The sequence below is a fragment of the Planococcus citri genome, chromosome 1 (assembly GCF_950023065.1).
Source record: "Planococcus citri chromosome 1, ihPlaCitr1.1, whole genome shotgun sequence".
Taxonomy (NCBI): domain Eukaryota; kingdom Metazoa; phylum Arthropoda; class Insecta; order Hemiptera; family Pseudococcidae; genus Planococcus; species Planococcus citri.
This window is the reverse complement of record NC_088677.1, coordinates 4705083-4730436: the sequence shown is the minus strand read 5'-3', so window position 1 is coordinate 4730436 and position 25354 is coordinate 4705083. Positions and strand designations below refer to the sequence as shown.

Below are 25354 nucleotides of genomic sequence, written 5' to 3'. Positions count from 1 at the left end.
GAATAAGACCTTTTAGTGCCCCCTCAGCCCCTCAATTTCGAAAAAAAGGTTCCAACATTGGAAATGTAGGGTGACATAATAGTGATTTACTATGCTTTGATGTCAGTGAATTCAAATTGTCATTTTTTAAATTTGATCCACCAAAATCATTTAAGACTAGTGAAGTAGTGATTCATGTTTCTTGTGAATGATGCCAGGAAGACTTGTGAAGTTAAATTTATAAACTATAATTTCATTAGGTGCTAAAGGCAAAACAAAAGTTACAAAGTTCATGAAAATGAAGACTGATGAGGAAACAGTAGTGAATCAAGTAAGGTTACAAGAAATAGAAAATTTGAACAGATTCCACGCTCAGAAGTTATAATAAACAACAATGGCAGAGATCTTGAAGAAATCAAGACACAAATTGGAATGGCTAGAACCAGGGTGGTTGACCCCAAAACTGAAACTGCTTGAAACCCAATTCAAATCTAACCCTAATCCTTTATATTTTGACAAAATTCCAAACCAAAATAAAATGAAACCCAATTTAAAACAACTGAATTTTGTTTAAACCCGAACCAAAGATCAGCTTGTTTCAAATCCAGACCCTAAAACCAAAACCCAAATCATTGTGGATTCATAGTCCTGATTAGAACTGCAGTTCACAACTTATGCTAAGTGCTTGGAAATCAAACTATGGACTTGAGCCTGTACAAGAGGATTGTGCACCGTTACATGTGGACAGTTCTCTAATGTATTCATGCAAAACATGGACCATGGAGCTCAGAATGTGAGAAGAAAATTGCAGCCTTTGAAAGATGGTGTCACCAAAGACTCTTAAAGATCTCATGGAAGCACTTCTTGGCACAAACAAAACAGTGTTCTAGCAAGAACAGCAGAAGTACAAGAAATTGTAGTTGCAGAAATTAAACGTAGAAAATTGAAATAAATTGCGGTATTTTCATGATGGTGGTACAGAGAAAGATACCTACAAGGAAAAACAGCAAGAGGAAGAAAACTTCTGAAGCTGGTGACTACAAATTCACCATCAAAATCACCTTGTGGAACCCATTGACTTTTTAGATATGGACTCAGGACTGCTAGTGGTCCATAAGCCAATGGTCCTGAACATACATAGTTCATCAGTTGGTCGAGGTTTGGCTTCTGCATATGCCCGAATCTGGAAAATGTTTACAAGATTGATGTCATGCAGGGATTGCAAACCCGACTTATCTTGTTCAAGACAATGGCTGTACATTAGGCTTATGAGCCACTAGCTGTCCATTTCTAAATAGTCAACGGTGAAACCCCAAAAGATACCATCAGCTATGCTAGGAACTGGATCTACATACAACAACCCGTACAACAATGATCACGCTAAATTAGTGCATGCAATCCCCGGTAAAGTAGAAGCAACATCTACAACAATCCATACAACAATGATCATTCTAATTTTGATGTGAATATCGACCCATCCACATCCATCATTTGTGGATCCCACAAGAGGGTGTGAATTTTGACCCGTGAGCAAAATTGACATCATCACATGTGGTGATGGATGTTGATTGACCAGTTTTGGCATCAAAATTTACATCAACCTCCCACTCATTGTCACCATCGTTGTTGTGGTTCCATATCCTTTACAGGACATTTGAAATTGCATTTAGTGATACCCAAACAGTGTGAGGTGAATGCCTATGCCACATTGATCATTCTAAGGAATCTAATGTTTTTATGAGGTTCACATATGTAGGTAGTAGTTTCCCATTGTTTTCTATGCTATATCTACAGAGTAGCTGATGCATCGCTAGTCGGGTTTTTAGCTTTTTACGACCCTGAGTTCTGTAATCAGCTACCTATAGGTGCTCAAACCCAGTACAGCTCTTAGATACTGGCAACAGATTGTGTGCATTTCTGTTACCCTTGCTCATCCTCATCGAGTCATCGACCTTATATTCTCCTTATGTGGACCACTATTCCAGTGGTACATTTTGATGCAAACCTTCCAAATCCAAGTTTGTAATGAATGCCTCTACATATTGCACAAACTTGTCTCTTACCTTACCACACATATAATCAGATTTGAAAGTTATCATCTTCCACACAATTATGCACAGGGTTGGGTAACCACACATTGAGGATGCTATCAAATTCTTTGAAAACTTGATTTGAAGGTTTGCACCAAATGTTCATGTGATTTCCGATTGGAATAGCGGTCCAGATAAGGAATAAAAGGTTGATGCCTCTGCTGTTCTGGTGCTCAGAGCTTTGCGTTGACCGTATATATAATGGACAAATAATTCAAATTGGAGAATACGACGGCCAGATTTTGGATGCAGAATCCAGGAAACGTTCTGCACATGCGCCAGTTTTACTAGTGTTGGTAAATGGTTGGTTGTGTTACGAGATAGTTACGAGTGATGTCGACTGTGTAGCAACTGCAACACTGAACCGTCTCTCTCTCCACCAGCGCCTGACCAATCACGACACTATAAACATCATGTTTGGCGCATGCGCAGAAGGTTTCCTGGATTCTGCATCCAAAATCTAACTGTCACATTTTTCTTCATTTTCAACATTGAATTATTCGTCCATTATATACGGTTGATGGAGCTATGTGATAAAATTTCAAGATTGGAAATTTTTCAAAAATGATTTTCTTGAAGTTGACCATTGCGCATGCTGAAAGCATCATCAACGTAGCCACTTCTGAGAGGTATAGATGGAAAGTCTGTAGAAATTATACAAGTTGAACAAGTAACTCTTCTTGCAATACTTTATCTAAGAGTATTGAACTACATAATACATGTTCAAGTTGACAATATGCTGATGTTAATGTTGATGTGAAATTCAACATCAGCAAAATTTGCTGAATGTATTTAATACATTCACAAAATCAACGTCATTTTCTAAATTCCCAAATTTTTGAAAATTTGGTTGAGGTTGGTGTTGATGGATTTGAACAATTTGAGATTTTTTAGACTGCTTTTTTATGGGAAATTTTAGAGGTGGCCAATATTAGCCAAACTGCTGGCTAATATCAGCCACTCTTCAAGAGGTCATAAGTCAAAACCAATTAATCAAAAATCAAATTTGGGCACATGAATCAATAGCAGAAGGTTCAAGCTACCTTTATTCCAAATTTCAGCCCCCCAAGTCACCCCATTGTGGAGACATACTGAAAAAACCTCCAAAACCTGGTCGATATTACCCCAAACTATGGTATCAACATATTGACAACTCCAAACTATGGAAAAAAGAATGCATAATTTTATCGCTGCCATAAAAAATTTGTTTTCCTCTTTGAACAAGATCACATTTTTAAAAATGTTTACTGAACTGTCTGAACTTTTCAACGCTTAATCAGAAATTTTGATTCTGAAAAATCGGTCAACATAAATTTCGAGAATCAAATTTTACATCAACCTTGTTGAGATGATGTCAAGGGATCAGAAATGATGGGAAAATTTTGAAAATTTTGATTAACCTGGCTTCTTTAAAAGACTGAAGATTCCTACTGAATAACTAATTGATCATTTTCCCATTATTATGATGGAAAATAGCTTAGTTGATGTAAAAGTCTACATCAACCATTGTTGTATGAGAATGAGAAGTGGAAATGAGAACAATCTACCCATAAATATGAATATTGGAGAATATATTTTTGGGTGTTGATATTTCCTGAATATTGATACAGAGATATCAGTACCTTTTACAGTGGTATTGACATCACCAGTGGTCTATTTGGCAACTGTGGTGGAAAAGATAAGCCGAAGTGATCAAAGGATGAAAGGAATGACAATTTCAATGGTAAATGACAACTTTGGTGGATGGTGAACAATGACAACTTTCAGTGAATGAAAATGGCAGTGTTGTTGGTGAAAACTGGAGACTGGCAATTTTAGTGAAAATGGGAGAGTTTTCAGTGGAAAAAATGACAATTTAATGGGGAATAACAATACACATTTTTGTTGAAATATGTATCATGGCAATTTTTGTGGAAATTAGTGTATTTATTGAAAAAATGTCAATTTTAATTGATAATAAGTAGGTACCTATTCTTCAAAATTTTTATTGAGACATCTACCTAAATTTGAAAACCCAATTTTTGCCTCCATTCACCATCACTTTCCCTTCTGCTAGAATTATTCTATCTGTACACTGTTTAGATATAAAATACAACTATGTACTTAATATTAATTGATAATTGCAACTCACGTTACAGAAAGTCAAAGACATCAAAGTTTGCCCAGACGACACGAAGGAGAAAACCGCGTGCCAAAGGTTTCTCGAGTCGTTCCTATGGTTCCTCTCGACGGGCCGTAATATTCTAGTCGTATTGGTTAGCGGAACAATCGCGTATATGTTCCACGAACACGGTCATGGAGAACCTCCGTTCAGATTATCAGGTGAGATTTCATTCATATACGAGACGATATTTACGTGTATATCCATTTCCATATCCGTATCACTTACCATGGCGTCTATTTTGTTTCAGCCGAAGTCAGCCCAGGCTTGCCTAGTATCGAGCCGCCGCCATTTTCAGCCGTCGTTGACAACACGACTTATGATTTTTTCGACATGACGTCCAAATTGGGCTCGGGCATTTTCATAGTTCCTTTACTTTCGCTTCTGGAGGATATTTCCGTCGGAAAAGTATTCTGTAAGTATTTATATTGTATAGTAAATGTGTTACATAACTCGAGCATCATTGTACAAATCTGCTTGGAAATATGGATAGGATACGTAGGTCTAGACCTACGCCTTGCCACTTGGCATTTTATCTAATTACGAAAAGGATTGATTCTGTGTACTCTTAATTGAATCTAGGTCTCGTATGTACGTATAAACTGACTGATGGAATTTTTTTTGCATTGCGTATCGTTCTCGTATATGTATATCTTTGTAGTGTACTTAATTTTCTTCCTTCTTGTAACAGTTCGGATTTCTTTCTCGGCCGGAAATGATTAATTAGTTGATTAACAGTCGTTAAATAAATAACGTAATTAGATTGAATATCGATTAACGCAACGGTACGCGCGTTGATGCGAGATTAAATAAGCGAAGGCGTACGTATCGACTTGTTCGGTTGTTGATTTACCTTTTTACGTAATTTACCTACCTGGTTGGTAGGTATCGGGTATGTCATTTTGATGAATTGTTCATCGAATTGCACTGTCTGATACATTGTTCGTGGTAACGATGAGTTAATCGATCGTGTATAAGATATGAATGCAGTTGTCGAGTCGAGCTCGTGGTTAGAATATCAATAAGTTTTGGAAATCGCGTTTTGATGTATATTTTGTGCTACCGGAAAGAGTGGAGAAGGGGTGGAGATAAGAAAAAATGGAATTAGATGTTTGAAAAATCAATTCGGCAAAAATTGTCAAAAATTTTGGGGAAAAAATTGTTGAAAATTATGAAAAAATTGCTAATTACCTGAATTCATTTCTAGGTGCATAGTTCCCTTCTCATCTCGCTTAAAGTAAGTAGTTTTATTAGAATCATTTCTCGATTCACTCAAACCTCCTCCTAATTCCATTTTTGTGAGACTGTTCCTTTGGGGGACATTCCGACCTTGATGAATTCAAAAACTACCCTCCTGGCCACCTGGCTCTAGCAATGAAGCAATATTGAAACCTGCTGAAAAGAAAAGTCCTAAAAAGTCCTTTTTTTAGTGGTTAGTGGAGGAGGGTGAGAAATACTTGAAAATCCACCCTTCTGTCATCAAGAAACATCTGGGGCACTCTCCAAATGTAGTACATTGAATCAAATTTCCGCCACCTTGATTGATTTGGTGGAGCTCCAGTGATCATGTAATATCAAGACCTGCTAGAAAAAGCTTGAAAATTGAATTTTTTGGTGCTGGAAAAAATTGAGAAGGGGCTGAAAAGTGTGAACCTCTTCCCTTCTAGATTAATTTGACACCCTCTTGGGATAGTAGAAAAGTGGCCTGTTGAATTTCATTTTTTTGGAAGTGGTTTGATTGAGCTTGGATTGAGCCAGAGCTTAACCTACTTTTGTTGGACAGAAATTCCTAGAGCATTCATTGGCTTGTTGGTCTTGCAAGGAAACTTCATGGGTATGAAGTAAGCAATTTGACTCAATTGTTTTTAAAGTAGGTAAGAGAACCCCAGCTGCTCAATTGCAAAACTGCGGGTAATTCCACAGGTGTCCAAAATGCCTAAACATTTTTGATTTTTCAGACAATTTTGCTTGAAAAATCAAAATATATGGGAAAAAAAGTAAATTAGTAAAATAGTGATCCTATAACATATGTATCAAGCGTCAAAAAGTCATGGGGTGCATAAAATATTTTTAGAGGTCCACAAATGTTGAAAAATAGTCTAAAAATGTGATTAGGGAGCTACAACTTTGAGAATTGTCTTTTCTAGTCACAAATAATTTTTGTGGAGTTGAAGACAATTTTTTGAGCCCAAAATATCAAAAAATATTTCTCATAAATTGTCAGAAATGGGATAGGACAGCCACGACTTTGGTAGTAGGCCATATCTTGCGCTGACTTCCTCCAAGCACTTGAGTAGCACATCCATGTACTCCACGTTTGAGTCCACCAAACTGCCAAAGTTGTGTCATCAGCATACTAGAAGAGGTTGGTGATTGGTTGACCAGTGACTACCTATTAGGACACTTCACCATTCATCAGCTCTATTGGAGTTATCTATGGTCTTTTGCAGCGTTTCCCAGGTTAATGTATTCTACATAGATGTTGAATAGAAGCAGGGGTGCTAACCGTAACCGCAAAAAACTGAAAACCGTAACTGAAACCCAAACAAGATCCATAATTTTAGTCATTTTCAAACCCTAACTGAAAACAAAAACCGAAATTTCATAGGTTTTTTAAAAACCGTAAACAAAACCATAATGAGCATAATGAAGCAGCGTGAGTGAAACCAAAACCTAAACCAATATAATTTATTTCGGTTTTCAGTTTGGGTTTTTTCATTTTTTTTTTATTTTAGGTAGGTACATTTTTTTGCCATTCATTTTTTGCGATTTTTTGACTTTTTTGACTTTTGACTACAAATTCATGTATTAAAAAAATTTTATAATTATTGTTCTTGAAAAATATATATGTACTTTTTTAGAATTATTATGAAATTACTGTACTTTGTTTCCTGAGATTGAGAAATTTTGAATAGAAGATATTTGAAAAAAAAAATTTATGTAAAACCAAAAAAAAAACCGAAAACCAAAACTGAAACCGTAATTTTTGTAAATAAGATCAAAACCGAAACCGAAAACCAAGATTTTGAATTTCAAAACCAAAACCAAACCGAAAACCGATGAAATTTCAAGGAAAAATTGGAGTGAAACTGTAATCGTAATTAAAATAATTAAGGTTAGCACCCCTTATAGAAGAGGAGACAATATGCAACCTACCCGCACAACAATTGTCAACATTGACATTTACATCAACTATGTTTTTTTCCAACATAATGATGGAAAAGTGATCAATTAATTATTCAGTAGAAATCTTCTGTCCCTACAAAAGCCAGGTAAATGAAAATTTTCTCATTATTTCTGATATCTCGACATGCCAGATCAACATGTAGATGTGAAATTCAATGCTCAAAATTTACATCTACAACTATGTCGACCAATTTTTCAGAATTAAAATTTCTGTTTTAGTGTTTAAAAGTTTAGTAAACATTCAGAAATATGATCTTGTTCAATGAGGAAAACAAATTTTTTAGGGCATTGATGAAATTATTCACTTTTCCACAGTTTGGAGTTGTAGATGATATGAGGTTGATATTGTGGATGTATTTGTTGATGTCAAATTTCACATCAACATTAACATCGACATGTCAACATGAAAATGGATTAGTTTAGTACTCTTAGATAAAGTATTGCACCATCTTTGATATAAGGAATTTCTGTTCAACTTTTTGATTATACAGACTTTTCATCTATTCTTCTTTGGAAGTGGACTTTGCATCGATGCCGTTTTCAGCACAAGCAACAGCCACATCAGAGGAAATCATTTTTTGGAAAAAAATTCAAAATCTTAAACTCAAATTTTGTAACTTTTAGAAGCTGGTGGTTGACATAAATTTTGATGTGAATGTCGATTCATCCACATTCGTCAATTTTGGTTGCCCCATGTCGATGTGAATTTCGACCCTGTGTCGAGCCTATTGTCGACACAAATGCAGATCAACATCAGTCGACAATCCAAAAGTGACGGATATGGATGGGTCGACATTCACATCGAAATTAGCATGGTCATTGTTGTATGGGTAGGTGAACTCCTTTTTCAGGGTGGAATTTTTCTGAGGTTGTCCTATTAGCCCAGTCATTAGCTGATCCCTTCTCATACAGTTGTTTGATTTAACCACACTGGATGCATCAGCACCCATCTATCTCCAGCAGGATCCCCATAACTTCTGCCACTTGACACAATCAAACACTTTTTTGTAAGGAACTAAATACCAGGTATGGAATACGCCATTTTCGGTTATAGATTTTGTAGTTTTGACGGTGATGTGATTTTTTCATTTCAGTCATTTAATGAAATGGAATCAAAAAAATGGTGGGAAAATGTTTATTTTGTGTATTAAAATGAATATGAAGTAAAAAAATAACGTAAATTGGCAGGGGTGCTAACCTTAATTATTTTAATTTCGATTACGGTTTCACTCCAATTTTTCCTTGAAATTTTTCAGTTTTCGGTTTGGTTTTGGTTTTGAAATTCAAAATTTTGGGTTTCGGTTTCGGTTTTGATCTCATTTATAAAAATTTTGGTTTCAGTTTTGGTTTTCGGTTTTTTTCGGTTTTACATAATTTTTTTTTTCAAACATCTTCAATTCAAAATTTCTCAATCTCAGGAAACAAAGTATATTAATTTCATGTTAATTCTAAAAAAGTATATATTTTTCAAGAACAATAATTTGTATAATTTTTTTAATACATAAATTTGTAAACAAAAGTCAAAAAAGTGAAAAAATCCCCCCAAAAAAATTGAAAAACCTGAAAAAACCCAAACCGAAAACCGAAAAAAACCGAAATAAATTATATCGGTTTAGGTTTCGGTTTCACTCACTCTGCTTCATTTTTATTGTTATGGTTTTTTACAGTTTTTAAAAAACCTATGAAATTTCGGTTTTTGTTTTCAGTTAGGGTTTGAAAATGGCTAAAATTAGGTTCTTGTTTGGGTTTCGGTTACGGTTTTCGGTTTTTTGCGGTTACGGTTAGCACCCCTGTAAATTGGTGGTATTATTAATAAATTTAGTCCTTAAAAATTTTTTTCTATAACCAAAGATGGTGTATTTCCATACCTGGTATTTAGTTCCTTACTTTTTTGTAGTCCACATAGCATAATACTGCAGGAAGATTGTACTTGTGAGCTTTCTCAATGAGCATTGTGAGTTTGAGCACTACATATACATGATGGCTTGTCTTACAATTGTACAGTTGAGCTTGCCTAGTCTGTATTTCAGCTTGGGTATGACCAATTTCTGTATGTTGAGTGAGCTGATCTTTTCTGTCACTGCTTTCAGTGTGGTGTATTAGTCTGTCATATTCAGTTTTTCATGATACCATTCTGTAGTGATAACATTCCCAATTGAATTTCCTTTTTGGGAGATTTCAATGGTGTTGGGTTCCTGGGTTTGGGTTTGGGTTCTCAGGTTTTCAGGTTCTTGGGTTCTCAGGTTCTCAGGGTCAGGTTCTCGGGCTTGGGTTCTTGGGGTTGGGTTCTTGGGGTTGGGTTGTCGGGTTGTCAAGGTCTTGGGTTTTGGTTTGGGTTTGGGTTTGGGTTTGGCGGGTTCTCAGGTTCTCTGACTCTGGTTGTTGGGCTTGGGTTCTTGGGTTCAGGTTCTCGGGTTCTCAGGTTCTCAGGTTTTTGGGTCGGGGTTTGGGTTTTAAGTTTCAAGTTTTCTTTTGGGTTTGCGCTCAGGCTTGGGATTGAGTTTATATTACAATTTTTGAGTTTGTATTTGGGTTTGGGCTGTGGCTTCAGACTCTGGTTTCTGGTTTTGGGTTCAGGTTTCAGGTTTGGGTTTGGGCTCAGGCTCAGGCTCAGCTCTAGTTTAAGTTTATGTTATAAGTTGTGAGTTTGTATTTGGGTTTGGGCTCTGGCCCAGACTCTGGTTTCTGGTTTTGGGTTTCAGGTTTCCAGTTTGGTGGGTTTGGGTTTGTGCTCAGGCTTGGGTTTGGGTTTATGTTTTAAGTTTTGAGTTTGTATTTGGGTTTGGACTCTGGCTTCAGACTCGAGGTTTCTGGTTTTGGGTTTCAGGTTTCAGGTTTGGGTTTGGGTTTGAGTTTGAGTTTGAGTTTGGGTTTAGGTTTAGGTTTGGTTTTGGGTTCATGTTTCAAGTTGTGAGTTTGTATTTGGGTTTGGGCTCTGGCTCAGACTCAGGTTTCAGGTTTGGGTTTGGGTTTGGGTTTGGGTTCAGGTTTGAGTTTTGGGTTGTGGTTTTGGTGATTTTTGGGTTTTCAGGGGGGGGAGGGGAAACATATCAAGTAAGTTCTAATTAAGCTTGATTTGGTTTGGGTTTGGTTTTTGGTTCAGGTTTTGGTTCGGTTCAGTTTGGTTTTGTTTCAATGACTTGCTTCCTTTGGGGTTAATTTTGTTTGGGCATGTTTTTTTCGGGCGTCAATTTGTTGAATAATTGAACAATTGTGAGACTTGGTGATGTAATGAATCACTCAAGTTGTACTTTGTCGTGAGGAAGATCACACCAATAATAATCGTCTGAACTCTGAAGTGATCATAATAGGCACCATACGTATTATCAAAATTATTCTGTACAATAATGCTCAAGTTTCCTAACATTATTTAGACATGTATTTTACGACAGGAAAATTTCTATAGGGCTAATGTAAATCTGTTTCTTTGTTTTCTCACAGCTGATGGCAAACCAGTAGACGCGACTCAAGAATTACTAGCTCTGGGTACGTGCAATCTGCTTTCATCTTTCGTCGGTTCAATACCACTTTCCGGAGGGTTATCCAGAGGAGCCGTGAATAACGCCAGCGGAGCAAGAACCACCGTTGGAAGTATTTACTCTGGTAAGATTTCCTCAACAAGTTCACAATCCTGTCCCCTCGAATAATGATGAATATTCGAGTAATCTCTCTTGTAGGTATATTTTTAAAATGCTAATTCGAATCTTATTTTACTTGCAGGTCTCGTAGTAATAATATCGCTTCAGTTTTTTACGTCATTTTTGACGTATATACCAAAAGCTTCTTTGGCGGCAGTCATCATCGCAGCTGTCGTGTTCATGGTCGAGTTCCACGTTGTTAAACCCATGTGGAGGACTAAAAGTGAGTAATTTGTATAATGAACTTATTGATCCTTGCTCTATGTCGATACCATACACATTTCGCAGACAGTGAGTTGTGTTGTGGAGGGGAAGGGGGGGTAAGGGTCGAAATTTGAGTCCAATTCGACGATTTATCGATTCTCAAGTTATACATATCTACTCGACAATTTGTAACGATAGGGTACATGATTTACTTGTTGCAGAAATCGATCTAGTTCCAGCAGCTGCTACTTTCCTGGGATGTCTGCTGTGGAGATTAGAAGTCGGTATTTTGATCGGAGTCAGTATTAACGTGCTGTTCTTACTGTACAGTTCGGCCAGACCCACAGTACAAGTGGATAAATTCAAAGTAAGCCAAAGTTAAATAAAAATCTTCATTACATTTTTTTTAATGTACATATAAAGTACGACGTTCTAACGATTGAAATATGTATTATTATGTTCTTTTTTTAAATTTACAGAGTGAATGGGGTTACGAGTACGTAGTCATAACTCCGGATCGTAGTCTAGCTTTCCCATCGGTCGAGTATTTACGCAGCGTAGTCAGCAAAGCAGGAGTCAAACAAGGAAATAGCTCAATACCAGTGGTTATCGACAGTCGTCATGTCCAAGGAGCTGATTTCACCGCTGCAAAAGTACGATTACCTAACGTACCTACCTATACGTACCGAATTATCGCGTTTTTTTCAATTATTATTTATTTTCGTTGTCGCGTGTATATTTATTTTACAAACGTGTTAATTTTTCGTGACGTCAGAGACTGTTTTGCTGTCTGATTTATCGCCTTATCGGTGTGCTTAGACGTTACAAAGAATAAACTTACTCATACCGATAATTTATTCGAATTTTCGGTGTCAATGGGCTTTGGCCCGAAGTATTTCGTAAAATTTACTCGTTCCATATCTTTAACCGATTTGAAAAAATTTCGGTTGAATTTTTGAGAACTCAAATAAGTTGATAATCTTATGAAATTTTTCGGAAATTTGATTAGAAAAGTGTAATGTTTTTTCGTGAATTTTTTCCATTTCCTGTTGCATCGAAATTATTTTATTTTATTTGCTCTTTTGCAGGGTATCAAATCGTTGATCGAAGATTTCGTCCAAAGGAAGCAATTACTGTTGTTTTATAACCTGAAACCCAGCGTTGTAGAAATATTCAAAGGAGTCAAACCGAAAGATTTTCATTATTGTCAAACCGAGAAAGAACTTCACGATTTCCTAAAAGGTAATTTCAAGTTTTTTTATTCTTTTTTTTTTTTTTTTTTTTTTTTGATAAATTTAATGATAGTGTCCAAGTTTTATAATTTTATTTCATTTTACAGAATATCACTTCAAAAACACGAGTAGTATCGCTAAAGTGAAACGTTAACGTTATCGAAAAACGTTACCACGAATTTCGTTTTACGTCTGCAGCGAGAAATTAACAATGCATTTAGATTTATGAAAATTGTATATTTTTTGTACATACACAAATCATATCTTCATTATTTATGATACCAATTTTATATGTTATTATTATTATAATGAACAGTATTAATTTTAAATCAGTTTTACCATTCGATTGTATTATTATCGTGATTGTTTACCTTTTTTTTTTTTTTTTTTTTGTAAAAAGAAAAGTAGAGTTAATGTATGAATAATGTATGTGTATGTTTTGTATACGTCTTATACCTCGGATAGTTACCCATCGAGTATAAATGAATTTTGTGTATTGTAAATTTGAATGAAAACGAGAAGTAAGCTCGAAATTTCCATAAGCACTATTTTTTAATTTGTATAATATGTCGTATTTTTTGTGTTTCTTTTTCTTTTGTTTTTTTTTTAAATATAAAATAATAATTTAATGTACCAATATTGTTTTGTGATCTGCGAATAAGCTAGGTATTTATTTTCTTTAATTATTATCTAGTTGTAGGATGTGTAGTATTCCTGTAAGCATTTAATTTTTATTGTAAAAGTTTATAAATTTGTGTGTTGTGTACCTCTATACATTGTTTGCATATTGCATTAGACAATCTTCATTGAAATTAAATGAAATGCATTAAATAATTTAATTCGAAATATTTTTCTCGTTGTTTTTAATTTTTTTTACAAAATTATTATAAATGTAAACGATTCTATTTAGTATTGTTTCAAAAATGAATGGGAAATGCTGTCAAATTGGTTCAAAAATTCATAAAAGCGTCATTAATAACATAAACTCTGCAATTAGCGACCTCAAATTAATATTAAAATACAAATTTAAAAAAAAAACAGATTAAAATAATCGAAATAAATGAACTTTGCAAAAAAAATCAAAATATTCCTACGAAAATAACGATAGGCAACTATATCAACATGTTACAATTTTAGAACTTTTATACGATCTTTTAGGCAGCTTTTAGAGATGTACGAACCATCGCCGGTGGGGTTTTTGGAAACGAGGAATCCATTTCCGGTGTTAGAATTACCCCAAAGCTCGAAGCTTTCAAAATAATAGAGCTTTTTATTGAAAAGTTGAACTTTCAAGCTCAAAAATGCAACATGGAGTAAAACCGATGGCATAATCGTAATCAGCGATGCTTAATTAGTAATAATCGACCCTTCGTACGCTTAATTAGCGTTTAATTAACGTAAAACGTAATTTTTAAAAGTTCAAATTTATAGTGCAGCGCTGCAGGCGGTGAAAACGAGAAGTTCTTTTGTAATCCTCATTTTGGATGTAGAAATACGTATTTTTCTATCACTTTTTCCCCATTTCAAAAGAAGTTCTTGGTTTTGCCGCCTGCAGCGCTGTATCATTAATTGAAACTTTTTAAATCGATGTTTTTACGTTAATTAAACGCTAATTAACCATACGAAGGGTCGATTATTACTAATTAAGCATCGCTGATTACGAATACGCCATTCGTATTACTCCATATTGCATTTTTACCCTCGAAAGTTCAACTTTTCAAAAAAAAACTTCGATATCTCGAAAGCTTCGAACTTTAGCGTAAAACTAACACCGGAAATGGATTCCCCGTGTCTGAAAACCCCATCTACGATAGTTCGTACATCTCCAAAAGCTCTGTAAAGCTTATATAAAAGCTCGAAAATTAAAGTAGGTTGTAAAAATGGCAAAATGAGCGCTAGATATGCGCGTGGCGCTATCTTTCCGAATATTTCGGAACTACGTCGAGAAAATGCAATAGAAAAGGGTTTTCTGACTTGCGTATATATCCAGCAGAAATTCAGTTTCGCCGCAAAATTTGTTTTTCACTTGCGTCTATATCCAGCAGAATTTTTCATTTTTGGCGCAACTTCTTGATAATTTTTTCAGAGCTTTAGGAAGCTTTTGGAGATGTACAAAGTGTCGTAGATGGGGTTTTCGAACATGGAGAATCCATTTCCGGTGTTAGTTTTACGCCAAAGTACAAAGCTTTTGAAATAATAGAGCTTTTTATTAAAAAGTTGAACTTTCAAGTGTAACAATGCAATATGGAGTAATACGAATTGCATAATCGTAATCAGCGATGCCTAATTAGTAATAATCGACCCTTTGTACGCTTAATTAGCCTTTAATTAACACGAAAATGTAATTTTGAAGCTGTGCCAAAACTGAAAATTCTGCTGGATATAGACGCAAGTGAAAAATCAAATTTGCGGCGAAACTGAAATTCTGCTGGATATATACGCAAGTTGGAAAAATAATTTTAAAGCTGCGCCAAAAACTGAAAATTCTGCTGGATATAGACGCAAGTGAAAAACAAATTTTGCGCCGAAACTGAATTTCTGCTGGATATATACGCAAGTCAAAAAACCCTTTTCTATCACATTTTCTCGACGTAGTTCCGAAATATTCGGAAAGATAGCGCCACGCGCATATCTAGCACTCATTTCACTACTTTTACCACCTACTTTAATTTTAGAGCTTTTATATAAGCTTTAGAGAGCTTTTGGAGATGTACGAAATATCGTAGATGGGGTTTTCGGACACGGGGAATCCATTTCCGGTGTTAGTTTTACGCCAAAGTTCAAAGTTTTCGAGATATCGAAGTTTTTTTTTGAAAAGTTGAACTTTCGAGGGTAAAAATGCAATATGGAGTAATACGAATATCATATTCGTAATCAGCGATGCTTAATTAGTAATAATCGACTCCTCGTACGCTCAATTAGCGTTTAATTAACGTAAATACATCATTTAAAAAGTTTCAATTAATGATACAGCGCTGCAGGCGGTGAAACCAGGAACTTCTTTAGAAATGGGGAAAAAGTGATCGAAAATATCGTTTTCTATCTCCAAAATGAGGATTACAATAGAACTTCTTGTTTTCACCGCCTGAAGCGCTGCACCAAAAATTTGAACTTTTAAAAATTACGTTTTTACGTTAATTAACCGCTAATTAAGCGTACGAAGGGTGGATTATTGCTAATTAAGCATCGCTGCTTACGAATATGCCATCGGTTTTACTCCATGTTGCGTTTCTGAACTTCAAAGTTCAAGCTCGCCTCAACTTTTACGATTTTTACTGCAATATCATATATTTTAATACAGTTTATCACTAATTTGAGGACGCTGATTACAAATTTGATGGTGTTATTACGTTTAAATGCAGTTTATGACCAATTTGAGAGCCATAACTTGGACTAATGTGATCGAAACTTTCGTTTTATCTGATCAAAATTGACTCAGGAAATTTCCGGCTCTGATTCCAACCTCATCAAATCAGTCTGATCAAATTTCATCAAATTTTTCTCATTCGATTCCATTCAGATCCCATCTAGAAAATTATTCAGATCAAAAATGTCTATTCTCGTACTCATAAAAAAATTCTACCATTTCATGCGAACATTTATTACTTTAAAAATTATTTATTTTTCGGTTACGTTTTACACGCAGCTGCAAAATTGTTTGATACAAACGTTTATACAACGAACGTGTACGAAAAAAAGAAGAAAAAATTACTTAATCGCAATATAGAATCATTATTCTAACATTAAATATAATCATAAAAATAATGACTAGTACCAAAAAAAAGTACAATATAAGAAACGCGACACATTTAAAACTATACAATGAAAAAAAAAACGAAAACGAAACGAGAAAAAAAATGAAAAAAAAATACAATATAAATATTACAGAAAATCGGTCGGTTTAAATGAACGATACTTTGTTCATTTTTAATGGCTTCAATTACTTACTCAGGGACGGGGTACGCGATAGAAAAACAATAATAATAATAAATAATTTAAAAATCAAGGGGATCGAGACGCATACGGGGTAAAAATACGTAACAAAGAAAATCGTCAAAAAGTGTAATAAATGAGATCATTACGCGCTGCTTTGTACAGAATCCAACCGAGTACGATGTACAGTACAAGCCGAAATAAAATTATGGAAAAAGCTCGACACTGTTGTTGGTTTATCGTGAATGTAAGCTCGTTTGTGAGAAAAACTTTTTCATTAAACCGAGTGATAAAAATACACTTCAGTTAGCCAAACTTTCAAAAGTACACAGCGACCGGAAAATATGAATTCGAACGAGTCGTTCGATGCAAGAAGTGAATTACAAAAAAAAAAAAAATGAAACTATTAAGTATAGATAATAAAGATACAAAGTTTACAAAGAGAAAAAAAAATGAGCGGTCGAATAAAGTTTTTCGCTTTATTCGCAATTATTCGACTCGATGAGAGAGAATTTCAGAAGCGTATAATGAACCATTAAGTCGATTGCTGCAAGTACCGAGTACCGGATATTGGGGTATTATAATTCGGTGGTAATTTCATCTTGTGGACGGAAGCCTAGAGTGTAAAAATCGTCTTCGTCGGCGGACGGATAGTAACAGCTGCGTCGCGATGTCATGTGCGCTGCCGAGCTCCATTCGGCCAATATTGTTGAATGGCTTTTCTCAGTTTCCCAGTCTCGATTTCCTCCTGCTGTGTTGTGAGGGCTGCTCACGTCTACTCCGCTGTCCAGCAAGGACGACGGACGTACGAATGCTGTCATCTCTTCTCGTTTCAACGTCGTCGTACAGTCTTCGTCTTCGCTCCCTCGGTGTCTGGAAAGTGCGCAGAAAACAGAATAGAGATTAATTTACATATAATCGTAGTATGAAAATGTAAGTATGGAAAAAATATCCAAAAACGTTTCCTTATTTTTTTAAAAAAAATCTACAATATTTGTGCCATTTTATTCATTTACTTATTTTAAATAGAAAATTTTCAAATCTGGGTGACAATCAACTCTCAAACTTGATTCAATCAAAATAAAAATGGCAGACATTTCACCAGCGTTTAAATTATTAACTTCAAGTTCGAATTTTCACGAAAATAAATACATATACGTTCATTTTTTGTTTCATCTAAACGTGAACGCAGACCAATAAATTGATTTAAAAATAATGGAGTTATAATGCTACAACGAAAAAGTTTTCACTCGAAACTTTTTTCAACAATTTTGTATTTTTACAGACAAGTAGTTGCGTAACTTTTTTATCCTATGTAAACTTTTTCAAACCCTCTACATATAAAAATAAATCAATTTGTTTCTGGGGCTACGAGTAGGCAGGTACAACAAATAACAAAATACTCAGACTTACCTAGAATGATTATTATAAGCTTCGTCAAAAGCCGAAATGGCCAGCTGCTGTAGCTGATTGGTGGAGGCACGTGGAGACTGCAGTTTACAATCCGTACTGGATGAGAAGGTGGTTAAATGGGTAGGATATGGCGACGGATCCAAAATAGGCGAATCCGAGTCCTCGACCGGTAACTGAGTAAAACCCAATAATTGAGCCACCTGTAAAAATTATTTCAAAAATGATATTAGTTTTCAATTAAACTCATGAACCAGAATAATTAGCTGTTGATGCACATAATCCGCATAATTATATTCAAGGAAAGAAGAATAAGTTATCAAACAACTTTTGTGAGCTTGTAGACAGACGACCTTGGAAAGCCAGACAGACACGCAGACAACCTCGAGAAGCCAGACAGAGGGGGCAACGATCTCAGGAAGTCCGTCGAATGTACAGACAGACGACCTTAAGCAGCCAGACACACACGCAGACAACCCCTAGAGGCCAGACAGGAGGTAAAGCGACCTTGGAACGCAAGATAGGTAGATCATGGACCTTGAGAGGTCAGATGGGATGACAGACATCCTTGAGAAGACAGACAGGCGACCTTGTAAATCCAGATAGACAGGTGAATGACCTTGAATACTAGACAGACGACCCCAGAGGACTAGACATGTAGGTCAATGACCTTTGAAAGTTCATACAGGTGAACAGACAACCTCAAGGAATACCTGTGCTAGGACAGAATGTTTATATCTTCTTACATGCAAATTTTATCGCTTATTAGAATAGAAAAGAGCATTTCATTTGGTTAATAGAATTGACTAATCTTTAAAAGTTGCAGAAAATCACAAATTTCAGCTAAATTTAATAAAAATTCGATTCAAAAGTGTTGAAAACATGTTAAAATGACATAAAAACATGAAATAAAGATTTAAAATTAGTGAAAATTGGCAAAAGATGAGTTTGTAATATTTTATGAAAATTGAACCTAAAAGTGTTCAAACCATATTAAAATACTAAATGTGACTAAAAAATTGAAAAAGTATTAAAATCAACTTCAAAAAACATCCAAAAGTGATGAAATTTCAACAAAATTTGTAATTTTGTGTTATTTTGTATCTTTCTAGTTCTTGAATACTCCAGTTTATATAATCAAACACAACCAGTCCAAACCAGGGCTTGCAAACCAAAACCCCCAAAAACCGATTAAAATTGCTCAAAACCAAAACCAAAACCAAAACTGAAATCAGGAGCGTTATTTTCCCACAACTAAAGCCAAAACTGAAACTGGGAGTGTTATTTTCTCAAATTCAAAACTGAAACCAAGAGTGTAACTGATTGAAAACTGAATTGGTTTTGCAATTTTTCAGGTAATTAGCTTAATTAATACTGCATTTTTGGTAAAAATAAAGTAAAAACCGATGCTCAAGGTGAAAAGGCCTGAAAACTAAAAAAGTTGACAAATTTGGCACTGCCAAAGTGCTGCTTTCTAGTCACATACACAAAGTATTTGAAAAAGTGATCACTTTCTTGGCCTTCTTCCCTCTAAAAAAAGGAGAAAAAAGGAAAAAACCAAAACCAAAACTGAAACTGAAACCAATTCCATTGAAATCAAAACCTTTAACCCTTTGGAGGTTCTCTAGGTTTTCGGGTTAGAAAATTGAAGTGCCTTAATGAGTGTGATAGGGTACCTCGCCCAATTGGCCAAACCACAAAAAAGTCGAGCTTTTGATGAAAAGTTTTATAGGAAAATGAAAGTTTCCAAAAAACACAAATGTGACATTTCCTAAAAAAAAATTGAATGTAGGTATGCAGAATTTTTTTGAAAAAATGAACCAAAAACATGTGTCAAAAACATTGAACAAAATCACTCTTTCAAAAAATGAAATAAAAATCGAATTGGAAAAAAATAAAAAAACAAGGTTGAAAAAAAGTCATCTGGCAGTTCACAAATTCAGCGAGAATCAAATCTTGTTGGCAAAAATGCCTTTGTTTAAAGCATGAAGAGAAGAAAAATCTATGTCGCTAAGAGAGGATTTTTTATCAAGTCATAAAATCTTTTCGGAAATCGAGCCGAAATATGGGACAAAATTTAGCGAAATTGCGAGCTTTCTGGCAGGAGGTAACTAATTATAAAAACATTTTCGCCTTTATTCACGAGATGTAGCATAGAATTTTCTTTCATTTTGGGAAAAAATGAGTATTTTATCACTTATTGGAGTATAGGAATATGAAGATGAAGATGAAGAGAAATAGTAAAAATAGTAAATAAAAATCCAAATTCATCTACGAGTTCAGTCTTTCATTTCGTTTACGCTGTGGATTTGTGTTTTTGTTCACTATTTCTCTTCATCTTCATTTATGACTTGATAAAAAATCCTCTCTTAGCGACATAGATTTTTCCTCTCTTCATGCTTTAAACAAAGGCATTTTTGCCAACAAGATTTGATTCTCGCTGAATTTGTGAACTGCCAGATGACTTTTTTTCAACCTTGTTTTTTTATTTTTTTCCAATTCGATTTTTATTTCATTTTTTGAAAGAGTGATTTTGTTCAATGTTTTTGACACATGTTTTTGGTTCATTTTTTCAAAAAAATTCTGCATACCTACATTCAATTTTTTTTTAGGAAATGTCACATTTGTGTTTTTTGGAAACTTTCATTTTCCTATAAAACTTTTCATCAAAAGCTCGACTTTTTTGTGGTTTGGCCAATTGGGCGAGGTACCCTATCACACTCATTAAGGCACTTCAATTTTCTAACCCGAAAACCTAAAGAACCTCCAAAGGGTTAAGCAAAACCGGAATGAAAGAGATAATATTTTGAAAAACCTAAACCAAAACCTTTACTTTTTCAAAAAACATAAAACCAAAACTGAGAGTGATATCGATCCAGTTTTCAAGCCCTGGTCTAAACTTGATTCTAACAAATACTATCAACTGACAATACTGGCAACTCCATTGAAAAATGTTGTTTTAGCCTCCTAGCAGCCTGAAGTGAAACTAAATTTCACCACAAGCATCTGATTTGCTGATTTGAATCTCACAGGTGTGTGAGATTCAAACCAGTTACCTGTTCAACAATGACCATGCTAATTTTGATGTAAATGTCGATCCATCCGCATCTGTCACTTTTGCATAATACCACATGTTGATGCAAATGTTTACCCTATTTCGACCCAATTGTCGATGTAATTGTCGACCAATGTTGATCGACATTCATGCAGACAATTGGCCCGACATAGGGTCAAAATTTGCATTGACATGTGGGATCCAAATGTGACAGATGTGGATGGATCAACATGTTTGATGATACCCTCTAAGAGTACTGAACTACTACATGTTGATGTCGATGTGAAATTTGACACCAACAAATACATCCGCAATATCGACGTCATTTTCAAAATTTGAGAAATCTTTGAAAATTTGGTCGAGGTTGGTGTTGATGTCCTTGTGGACCATCAACTTTCACATAGACATTGACATATGTGATCTGTCACGAGAAAACCAGGTTAGTGTCCAAAAAATCAATTTGTGTTTTTTTTTATCGATATTGGTAGTACTCAGTGTGCAGAATCCGCATGTGGTGGTTAAAACGTTCGCAAACGATTCTTTTGACCCTAAATTCAAGGTTGAAAAAATAGAGCAACTACACAAAAATTTGAAAAAATTTTTTTTGCGATTTTCTTGAAAAGGATGTTCTGGGGAGTCAATATGCAAATTTTTGGGGCAATCGGCCCACATTTGGAGGATTAGTGCCATTTTATTGAAATTTGAATGAGGCTTAAGCTGGAAAAATCAACTCTTTTCACCTTGAACAAAATTTTTGAAAAAATTTAAAAACTCAATAAATAACTTTATTTTATATTAATAATTCATTCTTAGTAGTTTTCGCGAAATTTTTGTCGTGAAATTGACAAAAAACAAAAAAATCGATTTGGGGAAATTTCGATTATCGGCCTTTGGCAACCCTGATTTTGAAAAAAAATGTCAGGTTATGTTGGCACCCCTTGTGGCCAAAAGTGGTCCAAGTTTCACGGACCTACGAATCATAGATCCCCAAACACATTGATTCAAACTTCAAATGCCCCTCCTGTAAAATTTACGTTTTGGACACTAACATGGTTTTCTCGTGACAAATCACATATCACCGACACACAGTGGTCTGTAAAAAAATTTAGCACGCCAAAAATCTGAAAATTGGTGTAGGGGGTATTTTTTGGTCGCTGAATCCATTTTTGGAGTCCATTTTGCCCTAAACCTAAAACTGGGTGGTGTGGAGGGGGGTAAATTTCAAAATTTTCAAAAAAATCGTGACATATCAAAAAACATGTTTTTAAACCTCCTGAACACGTTTATGAGGTTATTTTTACGAAATAGTTGAAGGGTAACCCAGGTGAAGGGGGGTAAACTTCAAAATTTTCAAAAAAATCGTGTGAGGTATCAAAAAGCATGTTTTTCTACCTCCTGAACACGTTTATGAGGTTATTTTTGCGAAATAGTTGAAGGGTAGCCCAAGGGGGCGGGGTCAACATCAAAATTTTCAAAAAAATAGTGTGACATATCAAAAAACATGTTTTTAAACCTCCTGAACACGTTTTTGAGGCAATTTATATGAAATAGGTGAAGGATAACCCAAGGGAGGGGGATTAACTTCAGAATTTTCAAAAAAAATTGCGTGGGGTATCAAAATGCATGGTTTTAAACTTCCTGAACACGTTTCTGAAGTTATTTTCACAAAATGGTCTAAGGGTAACCCAAGAGACTGGGAGAGAGAAATTCCAAAATTTTCAAAAAAATTGTGTGTGTATCAAAATGCATGTAACTTTAGGCCTATTCAATCTCCACTTTTGAAAGCAAAGTAGGCGGAGCTTTGCATGAACTGATTTTGTGATATGTACATATTAGTGTGCCTTTAACGCGTTTCCTGCTGGAATACATTGTGCTTACAAAGTGGACTGGTTCTGAGGCTTGATAGTTTTTTTAATGACGATCACCAGTATTCATTTTTAAGTTTTGATGTATTGGTGGTCCAGCATTGAACACTATAAAAGTAAACATTTTTACTGAATTTTTTCACGTACTTTTTGGATTATGTTAGGTTAATCAAGTCAGGTCAAAAAAAAATCATGATTAGTACCATTGAAATGTGTACTTACTGTCACATGCTATCTCCACTCCTGAAACGTAAATTTTCATTCTCAAGATAAATTTGATATTTGTCATGAGAAGTACCAATTCGTGAAATTATACAACTTCCGGCATACTTTTACCCACAAACCACTTTTTTTCAAAAATTTGATGATTTACAGCAGTAATACATCAACTTTGGATGTATATCTTATGTTACTGCCCAATGTTGCGAGTTGTGGCAAGAATTGATAAAAGCATGTGAAAATATACATTTCAGTGATACTTTTCGTGAAAATTTTTTTTTGACCTGACTTGACCAACCTAAGATAACCCAATCAGTACACAAAAAAAAATTCAGTAAAAGCACTTACCTTTATAGTTCAATTCTCGGCCACCAGTGCATCAAAACTTGAAAATGAATACAGATTTGAAATCAGCGTTAAAAATGCTATCAAACTGTGTAAACAGTTCACTTTTTAGGTATAATGTATTCCAGCAGGAAACGCGACAAAGGTACACAATATTATCACAAAACTGGTTATTTTAAACTCCCCCCACTTTGCATAGCTCTGTAGTCAAAATACTCTTGATCAAGTCACCCAAACATGCAAAACTGAATGCTTTGGACATTTCTAGATATGTTCCCAATATCATTTTTTGACCGTTTCGACTTTGCTTTTTTCAATTTTTGGCGTGCTAAATTTTTTTACAGACCACTGTGCGACAACTCCAAACTATGAAAAAAATGAATAATTTTGTAAATGCCATCAAAAATTTGTTCTTCTCTTCAAACAAGATGATATTTTAAATTTTAAATGTTTACTAAACTTTAAAACACTAAAACAAAATTTCAATTCTGAAAAATTGGTCAACATAGGACATAGTTGTGGATGTAAACTTCGAGCATCGAATTTTACATCAACATGTCAACGTCGCATGTTGAGGTATCAGAAATAATGAAAAAATTTCAAAACTGTTTACTAACCTGGCTTATTTACAGACAGAAAATTCCTACTAAATAACTAAATGATCAATTTATGACCACATTAAAAGAGTAGCCAACAATCTGGGTTACAAGACTAGAACCATAGACACCCTCATCAAAAACCATATATAAGCAAACAAAGATTGAAAGAGATCACCACATTACAAAGAGATAAACCACACAATAGAAGAATCAAGTTGACCCACTACCCAGTCATAACCAACAAACTGTAGTGCATCGTCTATATGCGTTGCATACGAGTAGTAAAAGCATTGTTTTACTACTCGTAGATAACTTGTGTACCCAGATACTACATAACCCAAAGGCCAAGACAATCCAAATCGAAGCTAACCATGTACTGTAAACACTTTTGCGTATAATACAGAACACATGAAACAACTCGGGTGTTTTTGTTGGCTAAAGTCTTCCCTCTTGATGCTCGGCTGATTGCGCCTTGCTCAGAGGTCCTAGGTAGGCAATAGAGCTGTACCACTCAGCTAATAGGGTTCAGTACACATTAGTACACGTCCTCCGTAGGTACACCACCACTACCTACAAAACGTTGTCAGATCTTCAGGAAAAATGATTTAGAACCTGTCACAACTAATCAACATAAACTGAAAACCCTACTGGGAAGCCTTACCCACACAACAATATTGTCAACGTCAACATTTACATCGACTACGTTTTTTTCCAACATAATGATGGAAAAGTGATCAATTAATTATTTAGTAGGAATCTTCTGTCTGTACAAAAGCCAGGTAAATTAAAATTTTCAAAATTTTCTCATTATTTCTGATACCTTGACATGCCATCTCGACATGTAGATGTAAAATTCAATGCTCAAAATTTATAGCTACAAATAAGTCAACCAATTTTTCAAAATTGAAATTTCTGTTTTAGTGTTTAAAAGTTTGATAAACATTCAAAAATATGATCTTGTACAATGAGGAAAACAAATTTTTAGGGCATTGATGAAATTATTCACTTTTCTACAGTTTGGAGTTGTAGATGATATGATGTTGATATTGTGGATGTATTTGTTGATGTTGAATTTCACATCAACATTAACATCGACATGTTGACATGAAAATGGATTAGTTCAGTACTCTTGGATAAAGTATTGCACCATCTTTGATATAAGAAATTTCTGTTCAGCTTTTTCATTATACAGACTTTTCGTCTGTACTTCTTTGGAAGTGGACTTTGCATTGATGCTATTTTCAGCACGAGCAATAGCCACATCAGAGGAAATTGTTTTTGGAAAGAAAATTTAAAATTTTTAAACTCAAATTTTATAACTTTACAAAGTCGGAAGTCGACATAAATTTCGATGTGAATGTCGATCCATCCACATCCGTCACTTTTGGATGCCACATGTCGATGTGAATTTTGACCCTGTGTCGAGCCAATTGTTGAC

The 25354-nt window shown here is 34.9% G+C and overlaps 2 protein-coding genes across 9 annotated transcripts in view; one reads left to right on the top strand and one right to left on the bottom strand.

Annotated features, from left to right (window-relative positions):
- The window catches only part of LOC135845551 (sodium-independent sulfate anion transporter-like), a 122444-nt gene extending 109130 nt beyond the window's left edge, over nucleotides 1–13314 (top strand). For 4 of the 7 annotated variants that reach the window (XM_065364203.1, XM_065364221.1, XM_065364212.1 and 1 more), the window contains exons 6-13: nucleotides 4208–4391; nucleotides 4481–4645; nucleotides 10858–11019; nucleotides 11137–11277; nucleotides 11480–11625; nucleotides 11738–11911; nucleotides 12347–12500; nucleotides 12598–13314. In XM_065364203.1, the coding sequence (XP_065220275.1) occupies nucleotides 4208–4391; nucleotides 4481–4645; nucleotides 10858–11019; nucleotides 11137–11277; nucleotides 11480–11625; nucleotides 11738–11911; nucleotides 12347–12500; nucleotides 12598–12644 (1173 nt within the window). In that variant the 3' untranslated portion in view covers nucleotides 12645–13314. The remainder of the gene's footprint in view (nucleotides 1–4207; nucleotides 4392–4480; nucleotides 4646–10857; nucleotides 11020–11136; nucleotides 11278–11479; nucleotides 11626–11737; nucleotides 11912–12346; nucleotides 12501–12597) is intronic. The other 3 variants (XM_065364196.1, XM_065364187.1, XM_065364179.1) reach the window with 1 other exon arrangement.
- Nucleotides 13315–16075: 2761 nt separating this feature from the next.
- The window catches only part of T48 (FU domain-containing protein T48), a 240197-nt gene continuing 230918 nt past the window's right edge, over nucleotides 16076–25354 (bottom strand). For both annotated transcript variants that reach the window (XM_065364332.1, XM_065364323.1), the window contains 2 exons: nucleotides 17837–18036; nucleotides 16076–17296 (listed from right to left, as the gene is read on the bottom strand). In XM_065364332.1, coding sequence (XP_065220404.1) covers nucleotides 17002–17296; nucleotides 17837–18036 — 495 coding nt within the window. In that variant the 3' untranslated portion in view covers nucleotides 16076–17001. The remainder of the gene's footprint in view (nucleotides 17297–17836; nucleotides 18037–25354) is intronic.